Source organism: Trifolium pratense, linkage group LG6 (genome assembly GCF_020283565.1).
Source record: "Trifolium pratense cultivar HEN17-A07 linkage group LG6, ARS_RC_1.1, whole genome shotgun sequence".
Classification (NCBI taxonomy): Eukaryota; Viridiplantae; Streptophyta; class Magnoliopsida; order Fabales; family Fabaceae; genus Trifolium; species Trifolium pratense.
In genome coordinates this window covers 41,155,405-41,179,294 of record NC_060064.1, presented here as the reverse complement: position 1 = coordinate 41,179,294, position 23,890 = coordinate 41,155,405, and the positions used below count along the sequence as shown (strand labels likewise).

The 23,890-nt window shown below is 31.5% G+C and overlaps 2 protein-coding genes and 1 non-coding gene across 3 annotated transcripts; all 3 read left to right on the top strand.

Annotated features, from left to right (window-relative positions):
- The first annotated feature begins 2,094 nt into the window (after positions 1-2,094).
- On the top strand, positions 2,095-2,168 carry TRNAV-CAC. Its single transcript has one exon. It is a non-coding gene; the product is annotated as a tRNA-Val (tRNA).
- Positions 2,169-7,103: 4,935 nt separating this feature from the next.
- LOC123891210 (putative glutamine amidotransferase GAT1_2.1) lies at positions 7,104-9,994 on the top strand. Its single transcript, XM_045941057.1, has 4 exons — positions 7,104-7,456; positions 7,700-8,433; positions 8,934-9,143; positions 9,555-9,994. Exons 1-4 carry the CDS (start codon positions 7,369-7,371, stop codon positions 9,795-9,797), a joined length of 1,275 nt encoding a protein of 424 aa, XP_045797013.1. The 5' UTR covers positions 7,104-7,368; the 3' UTR covers positions 9,798-9,994.
- A 9,308-nt stretch (positions 9,995-19,302) lies between these two features.
- On the top strand, positions 19,303-21,100 carry LOC123891209 (pentatricopeptide repeat-containing protein At2g37320-like). The gene has a single exon (XM_045941056.1). The coding sequence runs from the start codon at positions 19,375-19,377 to the stop codon at positions 20,911-20,913; it is 1,539 nt and encodes a 512-aa protein (XP_045797012.1). The 5' UTR covers positions 19,303-19,374; the 3' UTR covers positions 20,914-21,100.
- Positions 21,101-23,890: the final 2,790 nt, after the last annotated feature.

Here is a 23,890-nt window from a genome sequence, read left to right as displayed (position 1 = left end):
GTGAATCTGATTCCAAAGTCGCTATCGATCTCATTGCTCAAGGGGTCCCGAATACCCACCCTTACGCTCATGTGGTGAACCGTATTCGAAATTACAAGAATAATGGTTGGTCTCTTCATTTTCAACATACCTTGAGAGAAGGCAATTTTTGTGCAGATTGGCTTGCCAAGTATGGCTCTAATATGGACCAAGGTTTAATGGTTTGGGAATCTTGTCCTCCTGCTCTATCCATTACCCTTTTGAGTGATGCTATTGGTCACATGAGAACTAGACCTTAGTTTTTTCTTGTTTATTTTCTTACAGATAAAAAAAAAAACTCAAATATCGAATATGATAAAAATCATACAGAGCATAACAACCATTAGTAAAATTTATTTTATCTATTTTTTTTACTAACATTAGAAAAAAGTCCTGACAATCGACCAACTCCTTATATTTATAAAGATTGGACAAAAGATTATTAGCAAAAACATTAACTTTTTTGAAAAAAAGACAATAAAATACACAAAATAATAAAATGAACAAAAAAATTTAAAATGAATAATAACCCAAAATAATAATAATAATAATAATAATAATAATAATAATAATAATAATAATAATAATTACAATTAGTACCCCACATTAAATGAATGTAAGTGGATGATGTGGCTAAATGAAAGGTTTTCATTGGTTTGTGGATTAGGATTTAGATAGGCAATTCCACAACTATCTAGGATTTATATATATACATAAGCGAATAAATTTAAATTATATAAAATTTAGTAGTTTATATGATCATCAATAATTAATTTGAGCTCGTATAAAAAGATTAAAAAAATAAATTATATTTTCATAGTAATTAAAAACATCAGCTTAAAATGTAACGAAAAAAAAACATCACAGAGTGGTCGGACCAGATCTTTAGGAGTAGAAACATTTACCAACAGCGAGTCAGAGCTAGCACCCAATTTACCCAATACATCCGCACACACATTTTTCTCATTCGCAAAACAATGATGTACCGTGACTCCTTTTTCTTGATTAAATTAACAGAGAGTAAATAATCTGATCAACAAAGCACCTTACGGAAACCATACTCCCAATAAACCTTCAAGTCGTATCATATCGCCATAATCTCTGCAAATAGGATATTCTGAATCGCAGCTGCCCCGTAGAAACCCAAAATAAACTCACCATCTATGTTCTATAACAATCCACCATATTCTGCAATGTTATTTGAACTCAACAAACTCCCAACCACATTAAGGAAAACAAAATCTTCTAGTTGAGACCACGTTAACTATCTGTGTATTCTACTATTTTGAATGAATAAATATTTTTTGTTGGTAAAAAAAATTATGTTGTAGCCTTCGTAAAAGTAATTGTAGAATTAAAAAATTTGTAATGATAAGATATTATAAAAAGAGGCAAACTTACTCTCAATCTCTCGTCGACCATTAATTTAATTTTTACATAACGGTTTGGTCATTTATATTTTTTCAAGCAATTTTTTGTCTTTGTTCGTCATTTATCCATTTTGTATATGGTTTTTCAAACTTTAAATCTATAATTTTATTTTAAGGTGTAACATATATTTATGATTGAGAGAGAGAGCAAAGAAAAAATATCATAGAATTGAAGCTTAAAATCTATATCCAAACATGAAAAAAACTAAAATGTCATAAAAAATAAATAAAGATAAAGGACACTAAATCTTTATTTGAAATTAAGTTAAGTGGGATTAATCTTTTTTAAAAATGAACTCATTTGGGTTGGTCTAGTGGTATTAGCTTGGGACCTGGGAATGTGCTCCTTTTTGAGGTCGTAAGTTCGATTCTCACTGGTGTCAATTTGGGTGGACTAGTTTAACTTCTTAAAAAAAAAAACTTTTTTAAAAATGAAAACACTCACAAAATTATTTAGCAAAAAAACACTGACTACGTATTTTCCAGAAAAGAAAGAAGAAAAAAAACCTTACATAATTGAATCCAAATGGTATTTTGGCACAATAGGCCTTTTCTTTTCTCTGGGAAATGGTTAGGATAATTGTTAATTAAAACAAAGAAGAATGGATAGAATATGAATTATCTATTTAAAAACCTGTCATCAAATGTCTGGGTGGTGTAGTTGGTTATCACGCTAGTCTCACACACTAGAGGTCCCCAGTTCGAACCTGGGCTCAGACATTGTAGTATTATTTTTGGATATTTTTCATGGCTCATCTCATCTTATCTTATATCGTCTAATTTACATTATTTTGTGTTACCCTACACGTTTTTTTTTTGGAAATGCAAAATATGAACTATCCAAAGATTAATAGTAGAATCAATATCAGGACAAATGTTTTCTATTTACTTGACAAAAATAAAATGTTTTCTTTTTATCCTATGGTCCTGGTCCATGGACGTATGCCATACCATACCATACATGATACATATAAACTCTACGAGTTGTTTGGTATTGCACTTATCGGTTGCTTACCGGTTCTAATAAGTCTTTGCATTGTTTATTGCCGTTTCAACAATATTATATTTTTTTTTTTATAACTCTCTAGTTCCTAGGAAAAGGGGATCCAGTCATCCAGAGTTCGACCGCGAGGTAAATAAAATCTGCCCAAGAAATTGTTCCACCCATGAATCGAACCTGGATTCTCCCGAAATTCATGCTTTTTTTGGTGAAGCTCATTAACCACTTGAGCCCAATGACTTAGTTTTTTTTTTTGTTGACAAAAACAAATTCAACTCATTTCATTAATCAAAATACTTTCAATATAAGGAAGAATCAAATCTAAGATACAACGACTAGACCAAGAATAGGCCGCCCTAGCTATAGTGTGAGCAAATCTATTTGTCTAACGCTTAATAAACTTCACCTCAAAGTTGGGATATTTCACTAACAAAGATTTAATACTATAAATTAACATACAAACAGGGACGGATCTGGCGGGGGACAGGCAGTGGCCAAGGCCCTCCCCTCCCCTCCCCTCCCCTCCATCTCTTACATATAAATATACATATATTATACTCCTATATTATATATTATATGTTTCACTCCAACTCTAATAATATATATACTTAGTATTAGTATATTATATAATTTATGTTCCTATAAATATAGCTCAGTTAGTAAGAATATTGCATGTAATATTAACTGATGTTCAAAGGTTTAATTTCGGACTCATGCGTATGAAAAAAATTCAGTTGAGAGAGAATAACTTCATACTTATAATATGATACCAAAAGAAAATTATATGGACAATGTAAACAAATATAATCTCTATAAATAAAATAAGTTAGTTATTATCACCAAAAAAAAAAAAAAAGTTAGTTATTTTTCGGCCCTCGGTATGAATTTTTTCTGGATCCATCCCTACATACAAAACTCTGAAGTTCCAATACAATTGGAGAAAATTGCATCAACAACAACCTTCAAATCACTTTCAAAACAAACATTGAAGACACCTCTCTGAATAATTTCATTCATTGCTTCCGTCTTTGATGAATAATACTAGAGCCTGCTAGTATATAAATCTTCCATGATAATCACGTATGAACCAACCCCATCCAATTGCGCCGACATTGTTGAAAAAGCTCGCGTCAACGTTGCATTTAAGCCGATTGCGGACTGGTGGCTGCCACCGGTGACTTAGTTGAGTTAGTTCGTTTCAACAATATTCTATCAACACATGCTAACAACAATATTGCTCATTCGATAATTAATTACGAAAAAATAATTGATAAAACACACGTTGCTCAATTATTCCAAATTAATACAACTAAGAGCACAGGATATGCCTTTGTTCAAAGAAAGAGTAAAGGATATGCTCATATTAGGATATGCCTTTGCTTCGTCACTGGCTATATATAATAAGTTAATATTCCAATTAATAATTAATTAATTTCATATATAAATTCCTAGTTAAAAATTATATATATATATATATATATATATATATATATATATATATATATATATATATATAGGTGAACTCTTCAGTACACATATTATGTGGATGTGTACCGGTATATCCCGGAAGTAGTTAACAAGTGACAAACATTTAATGCAAATTTTGTTTCTTTATTAAGATTTCTATATTAAACACTACATTTTAATATTTGCAAATATATCCTCCACATAAATATAATCATCAATCATGTTCAATAATAAATCAAAGGATGCATCAATTCTTCCAACCAAAATTTTCACTTTTTTTTAAGCAAACAATTTTTTTAGCAAAACTCAAATAAATTAATATTATTATAATATCCTATAAAATAATAAAATCATATTATTTTATAGCATATATTAGAATGGAAAACACTTAAAAATTTAAATGTTGACAATCTAACAGTTCAACATCAACTAATTAGATTAACTATGATTAAAGAAATGTAGTTCATATATATAACTAATGACAATATATAACACTTATTAGGCAAGATGGTTGTTCATACCCTTATACAAAGGTGACCATTTCATGGCTAATCACCATATTCTTGAGATAGTACATTTTCAGGGGTGGAACTATATATAGGTCAGGGAGGGCCGTGTGATCGTTAAATTGCAAGTGCACAATTCGTCGATAAGTAGTAAAAAGATCGTTTTTGCAGGGATTGACGAAATTCAAACAACACAATCGAATCTAAAACTTAAATGTAAAAAGATAGACATAATTGGGGGGAAAGTTTCAATATCAAGTCGCATTCAATTGTAAAAATCGGACTAAACGAAGTTTCAAATATGAACAAAGGCGATTAGGCATTTTCGAATCCTTTGAATCGATATAATTGGTTAATTGAAGTGATCTCACTACTTGCATTACACTATGCCAAGAAAGGATCAACCAAAAAGTGATCAAGTCCAATCTCTTGGTTCTTGATCCTCTCAATTATCCTCAATTCCCTAATCTCTTAGGTAGAATCGAGGTTAATTGAGGTTTTTCCACACAAGATCCAAATATCACAAAGTTCGATTTCTTATCTCTAAGACAATTCCCACAAGGTTCAATGATTCTAGGTCGAAACACAAGTCCACTCTCATGGATGATTGAATTCTAAAATCAATTTCACATTTGATTAATAAATGAAAAAGCATCAAAATAAGAATTATTCATTGACATAGTTTCATACAATTCATGAGATCACAATTCAATTAAAAGATCCAATTACATCAATCCAAATTCATCTCAAATACCTAACCAAAATGATCAAGTGATTCATGGAGAAAGTTGATATTGCAAGAAAGGATCTAGGATCAAGCTTCATCATGGATCTTCAATGAAAAGGGGAAAATCTTCAATTACAACTCTCAACTTCACTTTACAGTGGTAATTTCGTAACAGAATGCGTAACCTTTTCCCCAATGCATCAACAACCTTTTTATAGTTAAGCTTCTCAGATCCACGCCTCATGCGCCATAGATCTATGTGCCATGCGCCATGCTGACGTGTCACTCCCTGATTTGTCCAACTGGCGCATCATGTGCCATTTCCCGCGCATCATGCGCAACTGCCAGAGACTCACTTCACTTCATAGACTTTGCGCACCATGCGCCATACTCCTACACATCTTGCGCAACTGCCAGAGGTTGCCAACACTCTCCTTCATTCTTACGCACCATGTGCCATATTCCTGCGTATCATGCGCTAGTGGCATTGAGCCACGCTGAATATCCTCCTTCTTGCGCCTTGTGCGCCATTTCTCTGGGCATGATGCGCAAGTTGCAAACTTGACGATTAATTACTTCAAATTCTTTGACTCACAAGTAGCTTCAACTTGATGATATTTTTCCTCATTTATGAGCTCAAAAGCATAAAAAAATGCTATAATCTTACTCGAATTAGCTTACAATGACATGTAATGACGTGGAGTCATCACCGTGCCGTGGCCCGTCCCAATTTTTTTTAATTTATCTATAATTTCTCAAATTAATGATTAATTTGTTAAACTAAAAATTAAATAGTTAAATAATTAAGCAAATGATATTTTAAAATCTTAATAGTGATATGTTTTAAAGAAGAAATTATTTGGAACATAATATGCAAATTTTTGAAGAAAAAAAAAACGACTAAAATTTAAAATTGAAATTTTATTTTAAAATTTAAGAGGACCAAAATTTAACTAAAAATAAAATTGATTTTATTTTATAATTAGAGGGACAAAAACATATTTAACCTTTAAAATAACCAATTTTTACAAAACTAATTTATTCAAACTTTATTTTATGCTAATCTACTAGGTTTGGTCTAACGGTAAGAAATTTGGTTAGTACGCTATAAGTCTTGAGGTCGATTCCCCGCTCATTATAAACAAAAAAAAATTATTTTATGCTGCAAACAAAAAAACGTTTTTGTTTGGGGTACTTGGCCCACTGTTTACTTACCCAAAAACAAAAACACTTAGGCTATATTTGTATTGATGGTACATAATGGAACGGAGCGGAATGAAATAAAATGGAATGGAATGGAGCGGAACAGAATGGAACAAAAACTCAATTCTTGTTTGGACAATTTTATAAAGTGGTTGTATTCTATCTTATACAGCCCAAATTGAAGGTGAAGAAAAATGAGAGAAAATGATGGAATGAGATGAAATGAATACCATCATATACCATTCCATTCCACTCAATTTTAAAGAATCCAAACAATGAAACCTCTCCCCATATCACTCTATTCCACTTCATTCCATCTCATACCACCAATCCAAACAAAGCTTTAATAAAGTGTTTTTCTTGTTGAAAGAAAATAAAACGTGATAAAGTTGAAGAATACGCAAAGCCACGACACTGTTTCTTCTCTTACCTTCTTTTTCCGTCTCTCCTTCGCCGCCAGCTCATATACTTTGACCGTGCATTAATGTTTCACTTTTTTTTTTTTTTAATAAGCATTAATGTTTCACTTGAATCAGTGTGTTCAACTTTTTTTCTTCCTCTCTCAATAAATTAAGAAAACAAATTTGCAACAAATACAAACTTAAATACATTGATTATTGCCATAAAAATGCATGGATAAACTTAAACCAGTAGTTTATTCATAAATCAAAATTAGTATAATATATAAATTTTGATGATAATATTTGATGATACTATACTACTACTATACTACTAACGACTACAAAGAGATAGCAAAAAAAAATATAGAAATGACGTGCCATAAAATCCATTCCTTATATGGGCACTCATAAGTCGGTGGATCTCATCCCATTGGAACTCCTAATCCTTATCCTAATAATCATAATAATCATCCTATAAATACTCTAGCGAAGAAAGCCTCATTAGAATAAGTAACATACACAATACAAAATCAAATTTCATTTGTTCAAAATCAATTCACATAATTAATTTCTTCATAACTTGGTTTTCTTCCGCATCAAATTTTCATCACGTACAATGTCTTCTGATCTCTCCGTCATTCTCCCTCGTGTTTTAATTGTCTCTAGACGAACCCTTCGCAAGAACAAGTTCGTTGATTTTGTTGGTAACCACTAATTTCATTTCCATAATGTAATTTACATCAAATCATCATAACACAAATTATTAGTTAGTTTGTTAATTATATGCTAGCTCTTTATCGATCATTCAAATTGAATTTTAAAGATTGTTTTCGTCACATGTCCATTTTTTATAATTATTGTGTTATAATATTTATATCTGAAGTTATACGGACAATAAGCTGCGTCGCTGACCATGTTACTAATAGTTATATGATTAATGTTTTTAGGTGAATATCATCTTGATCTTATAGTAAGCTATGGCGCGGTACCGGTCATAGTTCCACGTGTTTCCGGGGTCCATATGTTGTTAGATAGCTTTGAACCAATCCATGGTGTTCTTCTATGTGAAGGAGAAGACATTGATCCATCATGGTATGAACAAGACACACAATGTCTTTCACAAGAGGAATTAGATGAAATAAGAAAACTACATGCAAGTGACACATTAATTGATAAAGAAAAAGATTCAATTGAATTAGCACTGGCCAAACTTTGTCTTGAAAGAAACATTCCATACATGGGAATTTGTAGAGGATCACAACTCCTAAATGTAGCATGTGGAGGTACTTTATATCAAGATATAGGTAGAGAGATTTCAAACAAGTGTTTAGATGAGAGTGAAATGGTGATGCATATGAACTATGATGATTATGATGGTCATAGACATGAGGTGAAAATTGTTGAAAATACACCTTTGCATCATTGGTTTAAGGATTCTTTGGAAGATGGGAAAATGGATATTTTGGTAAATAGTTATCATCATCAAGGTGTTAAGAGACTTGCACAACGTTTTGTTCCAATGGCTTTTGCCCCTGATGGTTTGATTGAAGGGTTTTATGATCCTGATGCTTATAATCCCGAAGAGGGTAAGTTTATTATGGGTTTGCAGTTTCATCCTGAGCGTATGAGGAAGCCTGATTCAGATGAGTTTGATTATCCGGGATGCCCCTTCGCTTATCAGGTAATTTTGAGAAATGCAATAAACCATCAATTTCGTCCCTAAACTTACACTGTTAATTTTATTTTGTCTCTGGAATAAATAAAATTGTATGTGAATGTGGCTAGTATCGAACACTTTGTCACACTCGTTTCATTATAGTCCTATTGATATACTCCTACACTGATAGTACAACATTAGGGGCCTATATTGAACGAATGTCACAAGATTTACATGATTCCAATTATCTGATTTTTTTTTTTTGCATAAACTTCTATCGTAACACAGAGTGTATCTACAAAATTTCATAGCATTCGATAATCCCTTGATTAATTTTAACTTTTTCACTAGACTAGTACTATTTTCTTGGAGGAAAAGATAGGGAAAATCGTATAGATTTTGAGAAGAAATTGATGATTTACTATAGAAAGTGGTTTCTTTACAAAATCTACTTTGATGCCATTACATTATATTGACTATATAAGTTAGTTAACATTTCTTCTAAGTTCATGAAATAACTGCAGGAATTTGTAAAGGCAGTTGTTGCTTATCAGAAGAAGCTGAATAGTTTAGCATCTATCCAAAAGCCTCTAAAGCTTAATAAGGAAATGGAAAACAAAAGGAAAACTATAGTGCGTAGTTTCTCACTTGCAAAAGACCTCTACAATCATCATGGCCATGGCATGAACCCCGCCAAAGAATCTGAACTTCAAGCTGGGGCAGAGTTTCTTGAGGTAATGCACAACTACAATTTCTCATTTGTTTGTTATTTTAGTGTGCCTAACTATGAAGCACGTGGACACTGACAATTCGACACAAGTAATGATTGGAGAAAATCATATAATTTAATATAATCGTATGTGTGACGCGTGTCCAATTTCGGGCCACACCTAATCTAAAGAGTGTTTGTGTGCTTCATATACATGCTTATCTGTGTAGCATCAAAGCTTTAGATTGAAGGCACGTTCAGGTGTTAGACACTGACGTTGTAGTTTACATTCAACTATTTCCACTTTAGATTGAAGACGCCTAATCTGAAGAGTGTTAGTGTCGGATTTTCGCACTTATGTGTTGCATCATAGGAATGGTATATACTTTTGAAATCTCTTTTCATTGTATTGATTTATGTTCATTGAATTTTGCAGTCAAACACAGCCTTGACTGTGCAACAAGAAAACAGGTTAAAGCAAATGGGTGCAACAGTTAGGAATTCAGGGTCATACATAGAGAGATTGAAGCAGAATGAGGAAAGAGAAAAAATGGCAAGAAATGCAATGGAAAAAATGTCAGTAGAACAATTATCAGAACTTTTGTCTTTCTATCACACTATGGGACAAATTAGTTCAGAAATATTGGAGAAAAAAATACATGACATTGTCGATATATGATAATATTAGTTTTTGTTTCCTTCCTCTGTCTTTTGTTGACCTTGTTGTGTGGTATTTGTACCAAGTTTGATGTGCTACACGTTGTATTGTTCCTAATTTCTTTATTTGGTAAGAGTGCTATTTTTGTAACAATCCATTTTTATTTTTATTTTGTCAATAATTATTTCCACCGAACAAATAGAGGTTTTGGAATTCAACCCTACTTGTATAATACGAAATTCCTACCAATTAAGCTATCGTCACGATATCTAACACTCCATTTTTTATTGTATCACTCACTTTATCCATTATGCATTATATATGTGTATTTGTATGGTTTTGTCACTTAGTAGTATTCTTGTTAATGAAGCAATTGACCGAGGAACAAATTAAGTAATGTGCATCAAATGGTTAATAATAATATATATAAATTAACTTTAAAATAAATATATAAATTAACTTTAAAATAAATTAAAAAATAAAATATCCAATGAAAGAGATATTGTTGATGATATTGCAATTAGACAAAGCCAATGATAAATGGTGTAATTTTTTATGATGATGATATTGTTGATGAAAGAGATTTAAAGATTGAGAGGTAGAAGAAGAAAAATGATTTAGCTAGTACAAGGAAATGGTTGAAGATTTGAATGGTGTTTGCATTTGTCTGTTTTGGTTTGAATCTAGTGTTAATTAGTTACACTACTTTTGTTCAGAGGAATTTGGGTTCAAATGTATTTGAAGTAATTGCGTTAACAGGGTGTTTGAAGTACTTCAATTTTCAATATGTTGACTTCGCATATTTTCATAAAAGTTTCACAAAAACTTACTCTATCCGTCCCAAATTATAAGAAAATCAAGAATGGCAAGGTGTTTTAGTTTGATTGGCTATAAGTTGTGTATTTGGCGGAAAACAAGGAGGTTGTGGGGTTACATTGCTCAGCCAAATTCCATACCATGTTTGTCGTGTTTTTCGTTTCGTTACAAAAAACATTTCTGTAAGGAAAAATAAAAAAATCACACTTATTAAGAAAAAGTAAAATATGAGAATTTGAAATATGTTTTTGTGGGTTTTCCTTGAAATAAGTTGTATAGGAAGATGTAAAAATAATTTTTATTGGTTGTTGTTTATTGAGAAAATGAGAGAGAAGAAATTAAATGCAATTTGCATATAATTTTATGAAAATAAGGAAAAAACATTCTTGAAAATGATTTTTTCTCTTATAATTTGGGACAAAAAAATGAGCTTTTTTCCCTTATAATTTGGGACGGAGGAAGTACTATTTAAGACGCTTAAAAAGTGTCCCAAAAATACTCGTTAGCATTTTCCTAAAAATATATTGATCATCAGAACACAATTTTTTATATTTCGTGAATACTGCTGTATGCCCAAACCAATGATCGAACAAAAATAATAAGATATGATTTTCACTTGATATCGCAGCTCTCACGTCACGTGATATTTGTTTGCTTTGATTGGGTTTTTGTCAGTAGGGATTGAGCTTCTGCTAAGGTCCAGTTTTGCTTTGAAGCTTATCTGCTGATAAGGTCATTTTTGTCTTTTATAGGCTCTTATGTATTGGTGGTCGATCCTATGTTTGCAGTGGGATTTTTCTTTCTCTTGCATTCGTGCTTTATATCTCTGAATACTGCCTTGGATTGGCTGGGGGAGGTGTGTCTTGGTGGTTTCTCTTCAAGTGTAGACAGTAGACTTGTTTGTCTTTGTCACCTATACTTGTATTTGTCACCGTCAAAGTATATACTTGTGCTTTGAGGTGTTATTTTCTTAATAAAACCTCTTTGGGTTTTTTTTTAAGTCAAATAATATATTAATAAAAAAAGACAATTTTAATCAAGCACAAGTCATTTCTATTCTCTCATCTCCTAAGTTCTAACCCTAGCCGTCACCTTTTTTCTTCTTCTTAATTTATCAAAGAGGGGTGATTTCAGGTCAAATCTTGACCTAAAATCACCCCTCCAAATTGTTTTTTCTTTCTCGTTGTTAAATAAGTGTGATTTTTCACATATTTGTTTGATTTTGTGTTATTTGTTATCCCGTCCTTGTGCGGTGTATTCTGTTGTGCCGTCTTTGTGCGGTGTATTTTGTTTTCCCGTCTTTGTGCGGTGTTCATTTGTTTCAGGTTGAAGGATTAGATCCGATCAAGTACAAATCTATCCAATGTCGACTTTTGTGTCATCAACGCTGCAGATCTGGGGGCATGGACATTCCAGACACTTCAATATAGTCATATATGTAGGCTTATGTAATTTGCCGTTTTACGCTATTAACATGGATGCTGTGAGTTTGTTTGCAGATTCATCCTTTTTGTTTTTAGCAAATTTGAATTTGTATTACATCGATGTACTCTATCAGTTTGAATGAATGAATATCCTTTATTTTTAGTAAAAAAAAAAAGATATACTTAATCAGGAAAAAACAAGAGTCAAAAGGATGCTAAAAAGCACCCCCACAAAAAGAAACAATTATACAAAGTTACAAGCTCAAAAAATACATTTAAATCAAGTGATTCCAAGTCCTAAATTATAAAAAAGAATATATATTATGTCAAAAAGTCAAAACATATCTTAATTCCATGAGATACGATTAGACTTACCTTTAAGGAAGCAGAGAGCAAGAGTAATGAAAATAAGTAACGGAAGTTAATTATAATAGGGTAAATAGGTTTTTACCTCCTGCAAAATAGCCGAATTTTGTGTTACCCCCTGCAAAATAAAAATTTTGGATTCCTCCCTCACAAAGTTAAAATTTCTTTAATTACCCCCTCAATTGCCAACTAGATATGAAATCTTAATTTTTGATGATGTGGCAGCTTATGTGGCTTTTTAATTCAATCTTATTTAATTTATTTAGTGACACATATATAAATATATGAATTTAATTTATATGCACCGTCGGTGTAAAGTTATTTTGCACATGCGTCCAATAATATACCGACACATCATGTATGGTCATTAAAAACACATGATGTGTCACATTCATTAAATGATGTGGCAACACGTACGTCATTGGATGTATGTGTAAAAAAAAATTACACCGACGGTGCACAGTAATTAAACTCTAAATATATTTCATATTTTTTTTTAAATTTTTTTTTGTTGAAGAATAATTTTTTTTTTTTGAATAAAATTAATTCCCCTCTTTTGTGTTCCATTTTTCTGTTCTTATCTCTTGCTTCCACCAGATTGATCAACATCCAACTCTCATCATCATCATCAATTCATCAACCTTCAATCTCATCAACAACTATTATCATCGTCATCCTCCCTTCTTCCTAACCCATTTTTTCTCTCTTTTGTTACACAATCCATAAACCATCACCATTTGGGTGATTTCTACGAGAACCCAGAACTTTTGTATTTTCCTTGCCTTTTTTTTTCTTCATCTTCCTTCACTTTCTCAAAACGCTATCAAGTTGGATCCCAGAAATCAATCACCATCGATGTCCTAAAATGAAAACCCAGCAAACAAAACCGAAAACGAAAAACCCAGAAACAACAAGGAAGGGAAGTTTAGATTTGTGTTCATCATCATACCATCTGAGTTTTATTTTGATTTTACTTCTTTCTGTTGAGTTTTATTTAGATTTGAGTGTTTTTTTTGTTGATTTGACGATGATAGTGATGAATCTGATGTTGATGATGATGAAGGATTTTTTTTAATTGTTTTTTAATATTTTAATTTATAAACTAAATAAATAAAATGATTAATTACACCATGGAAAATAACTTTTCAATTCAACAATGCCACTTAATAATTAATTAACCTACATGACACTTAATAAATAAAGAAAAAATGATAGAAATGTCATATATGCTTGCCACATCATCAATAATATCCAAGCTGGCCAACAAGGGGGGAAAGACAAAAAATCTTTATACTAGTATAACTTACCCGTGCTATCGTCCGGGTTAATGTTCTATGAACAATATAGATCATTTTTTTTCACACATGAAAAATATGGATTATTAAAATTTTAATATTGTGATTTTTTTAATTATTTGTAAAATTAATTTTATATTTAATGTAATAGTTTATTTAAATATGATAAAAGATCCAAATTTTGGATATTTTAAGGAGAAATGACATAATGGAGATTGATATTCCACTCCCCATTCCAAACTCACATGTTCATATATTTATTCTTTTATTTTCATAAAAAAAAAGTCATTATGCAAAAACTAATCTAACGGTTAATATACTTGTTCTTAATCGTCATCTCTCTCCTTTAGACATTTGTTTTCTTCAGGAATATTTTATATCATGTCCCCGTGTGAAAAAATTTCACATTTGAGAAGCAAAATGGGCCGATTTTAATTTTAATATTATTTATTTAAAAGTAATGAACAGTAGAATTGTTTGTCATTTGCTTGACACAAAAAAAATTTATATAATTTTTTTAAGCATATCTCATTTGTTAATGTGCAAATTTTAAAAACTGTCCAAATTTATATAATTTTTATTTGTTTATTTCAAAAATTATATTGAACAAATAAATAAGAAATAACCAACAATAGCAATAGATTTTTTATTTAAAAAAAAACGAACAATAGCAATAGATAGAAAAAAAAAGTAGTGATTCTGTAAAAAAAAAAAAAAAAGAGTAGTGAAGGTGAGAAGAGAAAATAGAGAAGGGGCGTTGAGACACTAAATGACCCTCACACTTACATATTGACCCGTATATATAGAAACTATAGTAGATTTTTGGTCCTTAATTTTTGAAATTTCCATACATTTCAGCATTGATTTAATTTAATCAATATATATTCCAAAAATTTGTTGGTCAATAATCAAAAGTTTCCATATGTAAAATTTCAATTGTATCAAAATATTAATATATAGACATTTGTTCATAAAACCTGATTGAACAATTTCTATATTTATAATTGAGCACTAATGACTAAAGGAAAAAACATAGAAGAATGACATATCAGCAAAATGAATTGAGAGATTGTCACGTGAGATTTTGACCGGTAAAATAAATGAGAGGACGCCACCTAAGAGAATGATGAATGAGAGGATGCCACATTGGATTAATAAAAATTAAAGTTCATAAGAAAGTGACACGTAGATTTGTTTCCTTGAGAAAAAACTCTTAAACATATAAATAATAGATTCACAAAAATAAAGATCTCCTTTTTAAAAAAAAAAAGAAGTATAAAATAAAAATTGCAATAGAAAAATATACAATAATGATGAACTTAATACTATTGGAAAAATACATCATTTGATTAATTTGTTGATAGATTCATCAAGTAAATACATCATTGATATTCCAACTTGTATCCAAGACATCATTGATATTGATAAAGTGCTATAAGCAAGATTTTCTAAAAAAACAAAACTACAGTTGTTAAAACAGACTCCGAGCTCTCAATTCAATCCATTTTGTGAGAATGTGATGCATTTCGTCTTGCCTCTCAATTATTTCCCTGTCACGAAAAATAAATAGGATTAATAAATAAAAAGATGACCAAAAGAAAATAATCCAAAAGGTAAAACAAACAATATATTAAAAATATAAGAAATATCGAACAAAGAAGAAAAAATAAAGAAATTTAAAAAGGTGACAATATACAGAAAAAATAGTGATTATCGAGAGAGAAGAATAAGAGATAATGAAGATTGAAAAATTGTGAGTTTTAGAGTTCAGACAAATGTTATATATATAGTAAAAAAAATGGACAAATGAGTAATTTTGTCTTTAATATGAAATTAAATTCATTAAAAGTCAAATATATTGATTCCATTTTTAATTTTAAAAATATATTAGTAAATTAGTAATTAGTAATTAGTAAATTAGTAAATAAGACATATTCCATTATATTATAAATAAATTAAATAAATTAATGCACATGAATATAACACACATATTCCAATTTTTTTAAATAATAATAAAATATTAATTATATTATGTGACTCTATATAATTATAAAATTATGAAAATATATAATTTTTTTTTTACCGTAATACAATATATATATATATATATATATATATATATATATATATGTGTGTGTGTGTGTGACCTTAGTATTTTGATACACGACCATTTAGAAAAAAATTTGTGAGAGAATAATTTGGAGACCATAAAGATTTAATATTTTTTTAATTGAATTTGAAGACCATAAAAATTATTATATCCAGCTGACAATTATACCTAATTATTATATGCAGTTGGCAATCTTCCTTTCATAAAAAAAAAATTTAAAAACAATTGCTTTGGTACAAAAATAAATTTTTTTTGACGAAATTGGTACAAAAATAGTCAATTATTTCCTTTTAAAATTATTTTTAATAGGTGCATTAAATTTGATTTATAAACAATAATTGAAAAATGATTGAATTTCCAAATTAGTCAAAGATTCTAAGTAAAATGATATCATCATGTATTAGAGAAATTGCAAAGGCCTTCATAGTTAGCCACATATGAATTGGAGAAATATTAGAATGCCACATAAGACATGGATCAAGGAAATGGTGCCACATAAGAATAAGACCATGAGAGATAAACTCCTAAATATATAAATAATAGATTACAAGGGGGGAATCCAAAATTTTTATTTTGCAGGGGGTAACACAAAACTTGGCTATTTTGTAGGGGGGTAAAAACTTATTTACCCATTATAATAATACTAAGTTATCATGAACATCCAAAAAAAATTCTTTTAGATCTTACTAATTTACGTGCAGTGCTAGCAAGAAATAACTGTTGTATCCCGGAGGGTATTAGCTATGCACTGCACCGGATAACTTACCTGTAGTGGCAAAATTCTCTTAAGCCTGTCAAAATTCGATAAAACCCACATATCCAAAAGAATGTACATGTTCTTCAATTGTTGTTACTCTTGCTTGCAATGAACAGGGCCGTCTCCGAGTATTGAGAGGTCCCGGGCAAATAATGAAAATGGGTCCCTTAAACAATTTTCAATAACATTAAAAATAATCATTCATTCTAGTGACTAACAAAAAAAAAATCATATTATAGCATGGCCTCAATGATCATTATTGAGTTTATATTTAGTTATATTCAACATCATTTTTTTAAACATTTTGATCTCTTGAATTGTTTTTGAAAAATCTGTCAAAAAAATTGAAAAAAAGGTGAAAGTAGGAGTAGAACTCATGCACATAGTTGGTTAATCTAAACCATAAATAATATTAAATTATAATTGACTATATATTTATTATGAAGAGTTCTCTTAAAATAAAAAAAATTGTCAGATGCGAGAGTTTAACTCACCACTCCGAATACTAAAACCTCAGGAAGAACGCGCGGACCAATTAACCAATTGACATTTCGTGAAATAAATTCGTTCAAACGACTACTTATCCAATATAATTGTGATGAACTTCAAAAAATAAAAATTGAGGCCCCAATATTTTGGAGGTCGGGCCTGGTTGCCCTGGCCCAAAACCGGGCCCGCATCCTAGGTATACTACAATCGAAAACAAAAATATCATCCTTGATGAACAAAAATCGAGTCCATTGTTGTCGAGCTGGCTAACTCTGTTGTCTTTGGCAAGGTCTATGCCTTCAATGTTCCTTCTCGTTCCCCCGATTACCAGCAATATATCCCTGAACTCGATCGCATAGTTCTCAAGGATAACTCGTTTCTTAAAACCTCAAAACTGCTGGTAAAGCCACAATTACTGCTCGAGTCCTCCAGCTTATTCACAAGATTTGCCGAGAGGGTATATATGTTACTAAGTGTGATATCTACTACAATGATCCTAAGCTCTTCAAGGATCATGTATTGTTATTAGATTTTTGGTTATGCAACTCGTTATTAGATCAGATGTTTGAACACCAGATTATGAAGCTGTCTAGTCTATTTGATTTTATATTAGATAATTGATTGATCGAACATATTCTATGAATGGATATTAACAAATAGACACATGTGATAATTTAAGGAATTCCTATCAGTGCTTAATAGATAAAATGAAAATGATGAATAGTTTGGTATTTGATGAAATACGCTCTCGCTTTGATCCAGGGCCGTCTCCAAGTATTGAGAGGTCCCGGGCAAATAATGAAAATGACCCCTTTTAATTTTTTTTTTTAAAAAGAATATATTGTGTTTAAATTGTAAACAATTTTCAATAACATTAAAAATAATCATTCATTCTAGTCACTAACAAAAAAAAGTCATATTATAGCATGACCTCAATGATCATTATTGAGTTTATATTTAGTTGTATTCAACATCATTTTTTTAAACATTTTGATCTCTTAAATTGTTTTTGAAAAATCTGTCAAAAAGAAACTTTACAACCACTGGACCATTTATCAATAGTTGTTTAATCTAAACCATAAATAATATTAAATTATAATTGACTATATACTTATTATGAAGAAAACCTCAGGAAGAACGCGCGGACCAATTAACCAATTGACATTTCGTGAAATAAATTCGTCGGAACGACTAGTTATCCAATATAATTGTGATGAACTTAAAATAAAAATAAAAATTGAGGCCCCAATATTTTGAAGGCCCTGGGCTGGGGGCCTGGTTGCCCTTTCCCAAAACCGGGCCTGACACTGAACGACTTTGGCTCCTTGAATTCTGGCATGCGCTCGACATGCTGATGATTCTGGGCAACGAACAAAAATTTAAGAAGAATAGAGATGGGAGATCGATAGAGATGAAGATGAAATGGTCCTTTCAACCCTAATTTTGTTCCCATATCACAATATCAAATTTTATATAACAATTAATCTGACTCCTGCCATGTAATACTGCCACAGTGCCACCTGACCTGAAACTAATGTTTTTTGCAAAAAGTTGACGGAAGGGACGAATTTGGAGAACAAATATAAGTTAATGGACCAAAAGAATAATTAAGCCTAGTTTTTAAGAGAGCAAACTATCATTTTAGTCTGAAAGTGTAAGTCATTGTCATACTAGTCCTTGAATGTATCAAAATATTGCAAATACATCCCAATATCTTATTTGTTTGTAATTTTATGGACTAAATTAATTAAAAAAGAACATATTTGAGGACTAAATTAAATTAATTACCAAAAATTCAAGAGTCAAAATAACTAAAAAAGATATATTTGTGAATCTATTTGCAATTTTGATATATTTAACGACTAATATGACAGCGATTTATATATTTAAGGATCAATAGTACATTTCATTCATATTTATTACTCCCCCGGTCCTATATATAAGAAAATGTTTGTTTTTTAGATTTATTGTAAAATCAACGTATCTAAACAATACATCAATTTTACAATGTATCTAAAAAGTCAACATTTTTTTACAGATAGGACTAAAGGCAGTATATAATAAACAAACACAAATTAATTCAATTTGTCTAAAAATCTCTAAAAACTAATCCCTAAATTATTTTGCATCAAAATCACTATTTTTTTACTCTGTATCAAACGTACCCAATTAATATAATTTAAAATTAAAAATTCAACAAAATTGAAATAAATCAACTCGGATGATAGAGTATTTAAAACTCTGAAATTCTCACGAGTCCTCCCTCCAACAAAGAATTGTGAATTACATATGTTCAGTGTCATGCCTATTTCCCAACATGTGTCTCTCACAGGCATAACCTATGGATCCTTTCAGAATGACCAAAGCACTGTTATTCCTTCCAAGGAACATGATCCCAACATTTCATCACCAAAATCAAATTTTTAGGCCTTTCTCTTCCCACAAATTAGGTCCCAAAAGACCAAACAAAGACTTAACTAATGCTCTAAGAATCCTTAAACTCGTTTCCCCCCAAAAAAGTGTCACTGATATTGAAAATCGTCGAAGTCATCTTAGGTTAGTTGAGGACATTCTAGACACCACTGCAACAAATCCTCTTTGTGGTGGTAATTCAGTTACTTTAAAAACTGTTAATGAATCCATTATTGAATCATATGTTCTTGAGATGGAACAAGGATTGGGAATTGATGTGTGTTTTTTGTCTCAAGCTTTGAGTTCATGTGGGTCAAAACGTGATCTTTATGGAGGTATTCAATATCATTGTTTTGCAATAACAACTGGGTTCATTGCTAATGTTTATGTTGGAAGTTCTTTGATAAGTTTGTATAGTAGATGTGCTTTGTTGAGTGATGCATACCGCGTGTTCGATGAAATGTCTGAAAGAAATGTGGTTTCGTGGACGGCGATTATTGCTGGGTTTGCGCAAGAATGGCGTGTTGATATATGTTTGGAGCTTTTTCATGAGATGAGGAGTGCAGAATTGAAGCCAAATTATTTTACTTACACGAGTTTGCTTAGTGCTTGTATGAGTAGTGGAGCACTTGGACATGGGAGAGGTGCTCATTGTCAAATAATTCAAATGGGTTTTCATTGTTATCTTCATGTTGACAATGCTCTCATTGCTATGTATTCCAAATGTGGGGCAATTGATGATGCTTTGTACGTATTTGAAAACATGGTGAGTAAGGATGTTGTAACATGGAATTCTATGATTGTTGGGTATGCACACCATGGACTTGCACAAGAAGCAATTGATCTCTTTGAAGAGATGATAAAGCAAGGTGTTAATCCAGATGCTGTAACTTTCCTTGGCATCTTATCCTCGTGTCGGCATGGAGGTTTTGTTAAAGAAGGACAAGTTTACTTCAGTTCCATGGTTGATCATGGTTTGCAGCCAGAACTGGATCATTATTCTTGTATTGTAGACCTTCTTGGTCGGGCTGGTTTGCTTCTTGAGGCTCTTGATTTCATCCAAAACATGCCTGTTTGTCCCAATGCTGTGATATGGGGTTCCCTACTTTCTTCCTCTAGGCTTCATGGAAGTGTTTGGATTGGTATCCAAGCAGCGGAGAGCAGGTTATCATTGGAACCAGGGTGCTCTGCGACACTTCTACAACTGGCAAATCTGTATGCAAGTGTTGGTTGGTGGAATCAGGTAGCACGAGTACGGAAATTGATGAAAGACAAAGGACTAAAACCGAATCCTGGTTGTAGTTGGATTGAAGTAAAAAACAAAGTCCATAGATTTGAAGCACAAGATAAGTCAAACAGAAGAATGACTAACATTCTTTTGATAATGGATAGTCTGGTAGACCACATGAGTGGTTTAAGCCTTCAGTTTCAGATGTCTGAGGAGGAAAATATTTGGTTTTCACAATGAATTTCAAATCAATTTTGGTACTTTTGTAGCATTTCCAATTTTCCAGGCACATTCGGCAGGGGCAGAAACAGAGGATATTCATTTTTGTTTCAGTGGAACATTATTCATTGATAACAGGAAATTCGAGAAGCAATGCAAGCAATACGGACTGTGTGAAATTTTATATTTATTAAAGTGTGCTAAATGCTAATGCGCCTTGTCCTTGTCAAGACCATAATTATTGCAGAAAAATAGACATCTTTCTGTGGTGTGATGGAGAGAAACTTAAGAAAGCATGATATGGATTCTGTTCCCTTGACAAAGTGAAATCTCATATACCCCCATTCATTCATTCTTAAAGGATGACAATCAATAATCATGTTGACAAACAAACAAAAGGGCGAAGGCATCATTGATACTTGACACTGACATCAACTAGTGCGACCTTGAGGCTGGCATGAGCAGGAAGACGACATTGAATACAATGTACAGGATGAAATAATCCATGTGTAGACCGATTTCATTGCTGTTTAAGAAAATTCCAGTTCAGTAAACATTGCTGGAGGTTTGATTTACATCACTGATGGTATCTCAAGCTTTTGGTTTTTCAATACGTCCAAAGCTTTTCTTCACCGGGTCTTGGTTTGTTGGCAGTTCTATACAATTAAATCTTACTGAAATGAGATGTAATTGGTTTTGATAAATAACTATGTTGCTTATATATACTTACAATATATTTTACTAATTTTAATAATATAGATTTCCCAATAATTTCTGGATTTGACTTGTTAAATTTAAATATATTCTAACCTCTTTTGTTATTATGTTTGTAGTTCTTGTACAGTACCTACCGTTACTCTTCAAGCATTTCTTTGTCTGACATTTTTAAAATCTGTCAAAGCTTGGTCTTTTTTTATTTGTTTATTTATTTCACTAGTGGTTAATTTTTGAATAACAGGGACTGCTCGACAAAGTGAAATTTGTTTCTACTGATCGACAAAAGAAATCTGTGTACAAGATGATAGTTTACCCCAAAAGCTAGATAGGTAATCAATCTAATATTTTACCGGTTATATAAACTATTTTATTTACATAGATTGGATTACTGGCACTGCAATTAATCATGTTTTAGATATGTGGATGTCATTATTTATTTTGTTTGTTTTAGATTTGAATTAAACCAATGGTAGACAATAGAAATAGAAAAAGAGTTAATCTGAATTGCTTGAGAGGCTAAACTCCCAGCCTTATGTATTTACAATAATGATCCCTAAATTATAAGGACAAAAAAATAATGAGAGCTACAATAAGAAAATCAAGGCAATATCTCAACAAGTATAGTTTTAGTTTTTTTATTTAATTGGCCATGCACACAAAGTCAACTTCTGTCTATTGACTTTCTCTTGTCCTAGCTAGGTCCAAGCCTAAAGTTGCACAGCTGACTTAGTTTCCAAGTAACAAGTTGTTGGAATTTGTTAATTCTAAATTGGTAGTTGGGACATAAATATACTTTCAGTTTTTTGTAAGACTTAGAAATGCTTCATACTTCCATTACATTCTTGGTATCCCACCTCACAACATAGAAATGAGACCCCCCTTAGCTTCTACATGCAAAACAGGAATAATACAAAGGGGAAAGAAAACTAACTGAAAAAAAGAGATGAGCTACAATCATTCATTCTTGAGTATGAACTTAATTCTCTAATATTCTTAAATACCCTCTACTTCAATGCCATTTTAGTTTGTTGATTAAGCTTTGTCCATGAATGGCCGAGATAAAAAAACAAATTTTGAAGTGTGGAAATCACATTGTGTTGACTGAGTGGATTACAACCTCATGGAGGAAGTGTTAATTTTTCCTGAAAAGAGTAAATGATACCATTTTTCCTGAAAATTTATCTTTTTTTTAGGGGTGGAGAAAGTTTCTTCTCCCTATTGATCCTTGCACTCTACACTCTTGAGATAAAAAATTGTTTTGATCAATTAGGTGTAATGAATAGCTGGGAATTGACGGGTAGCTTTCCTCACTCAGTATAAGGGCATCTATCCCAAACTAAAAAAGAATCAATTATCAAGGGAAACTGGCTGATCTTATTCTAATTAATTAAATACTCTGCATAAGTCTTAGTCAACTAATTCACTGAATTTTTCTACACGTCAGAATCACTGAATTTTCTTAAATGCATTTTTTTTGACATTTTGTACTATATCCTTCATTTGAGTCTTACTCTATGCACATTCAACATTGTTGTTGCAGAGATTTTAGTTCTTTGCTCTCTCAGGATGCCTTCCTTGCTTACTATCCTTCATATTCTTCAATTCATAATCCTCTTGAAACTGATTCAAATACCTTTATATTTGAGCTCTAATGAAGGCTGTGAGACTCTGTTTACTTGTGGAAATATAACAAATATTGGTTTCCCTTTCTGGGGAGCGAATCGACCAAAAGAGTGTGGCTACCCTTTGTTGAATCTCACTTGCATAAAGAACATCAGTTACATAACAATCAATGATGTCGAGTATCAAGTTCTGGAGGCCAATCCTGATTTACAAACTTTGAGAATCACCAGAGAGGACTCTTTCCAAGAAGGACTATGTCCTCCAAAGCACATCAGCACCACATTAGACACTGATCTATTTGTTTATGGTTCTAACTACATCAATCTTACACTCTTTTATGGTTGTCCACCTTCAATTACTTTCCCTTCGCCTAGTGGACAATTTCAATGTCATTCAAATGGTTATTCTGATGATATTGTTTATACTTGGTTTGGTCCTAATATTGGTCCTCTGGCTTTTCCATGCCAAGATAATATGACTGTTCCAGTTTCTAATTCATTGTTTGATATTAGTAATTTTGCTAAAATACAAAGTGCAATCAAAGATGGATTTGTGGTGAGATGGATAGCTGGTATTGAAGATTGTGTGAAGTGCCAAAATTCAGGTGGATTTTGTGGTTATGATTGGATTTCAAAGCAACCAACCTGCCACTGCAGAG

Coding starts and splice junctions, on each gene's coding strand:
- LOC123891210 (XM_045941057.1), top strand. CDS start 7,369: ATGTCTTCTGATCTCTCCGTCATTCTCCCTCGTGTTTTAATTGTCTCT. Junction 8,434..8,933: donor GATGCCCCTTCGCTTATCAG/GTAATTTTGAGA, acceptor AAATAACTGCAG/GAATTTGTAAAGGCAGTTGT. Junction 9,144..9,554: donor CTGGGGCAGAGTTTCTTGAG/GTAATGCACAAC, acceptor TGAATTTTGCAG/TCAAACACAGCCTTGACTGT.
- LOC123891209 (XM_045941056.1), top strand. CDS start 19,375: ATGGATCCTTTCAGAATGACCAAAGCACTGTTATTCCTTCCAAGGAAC.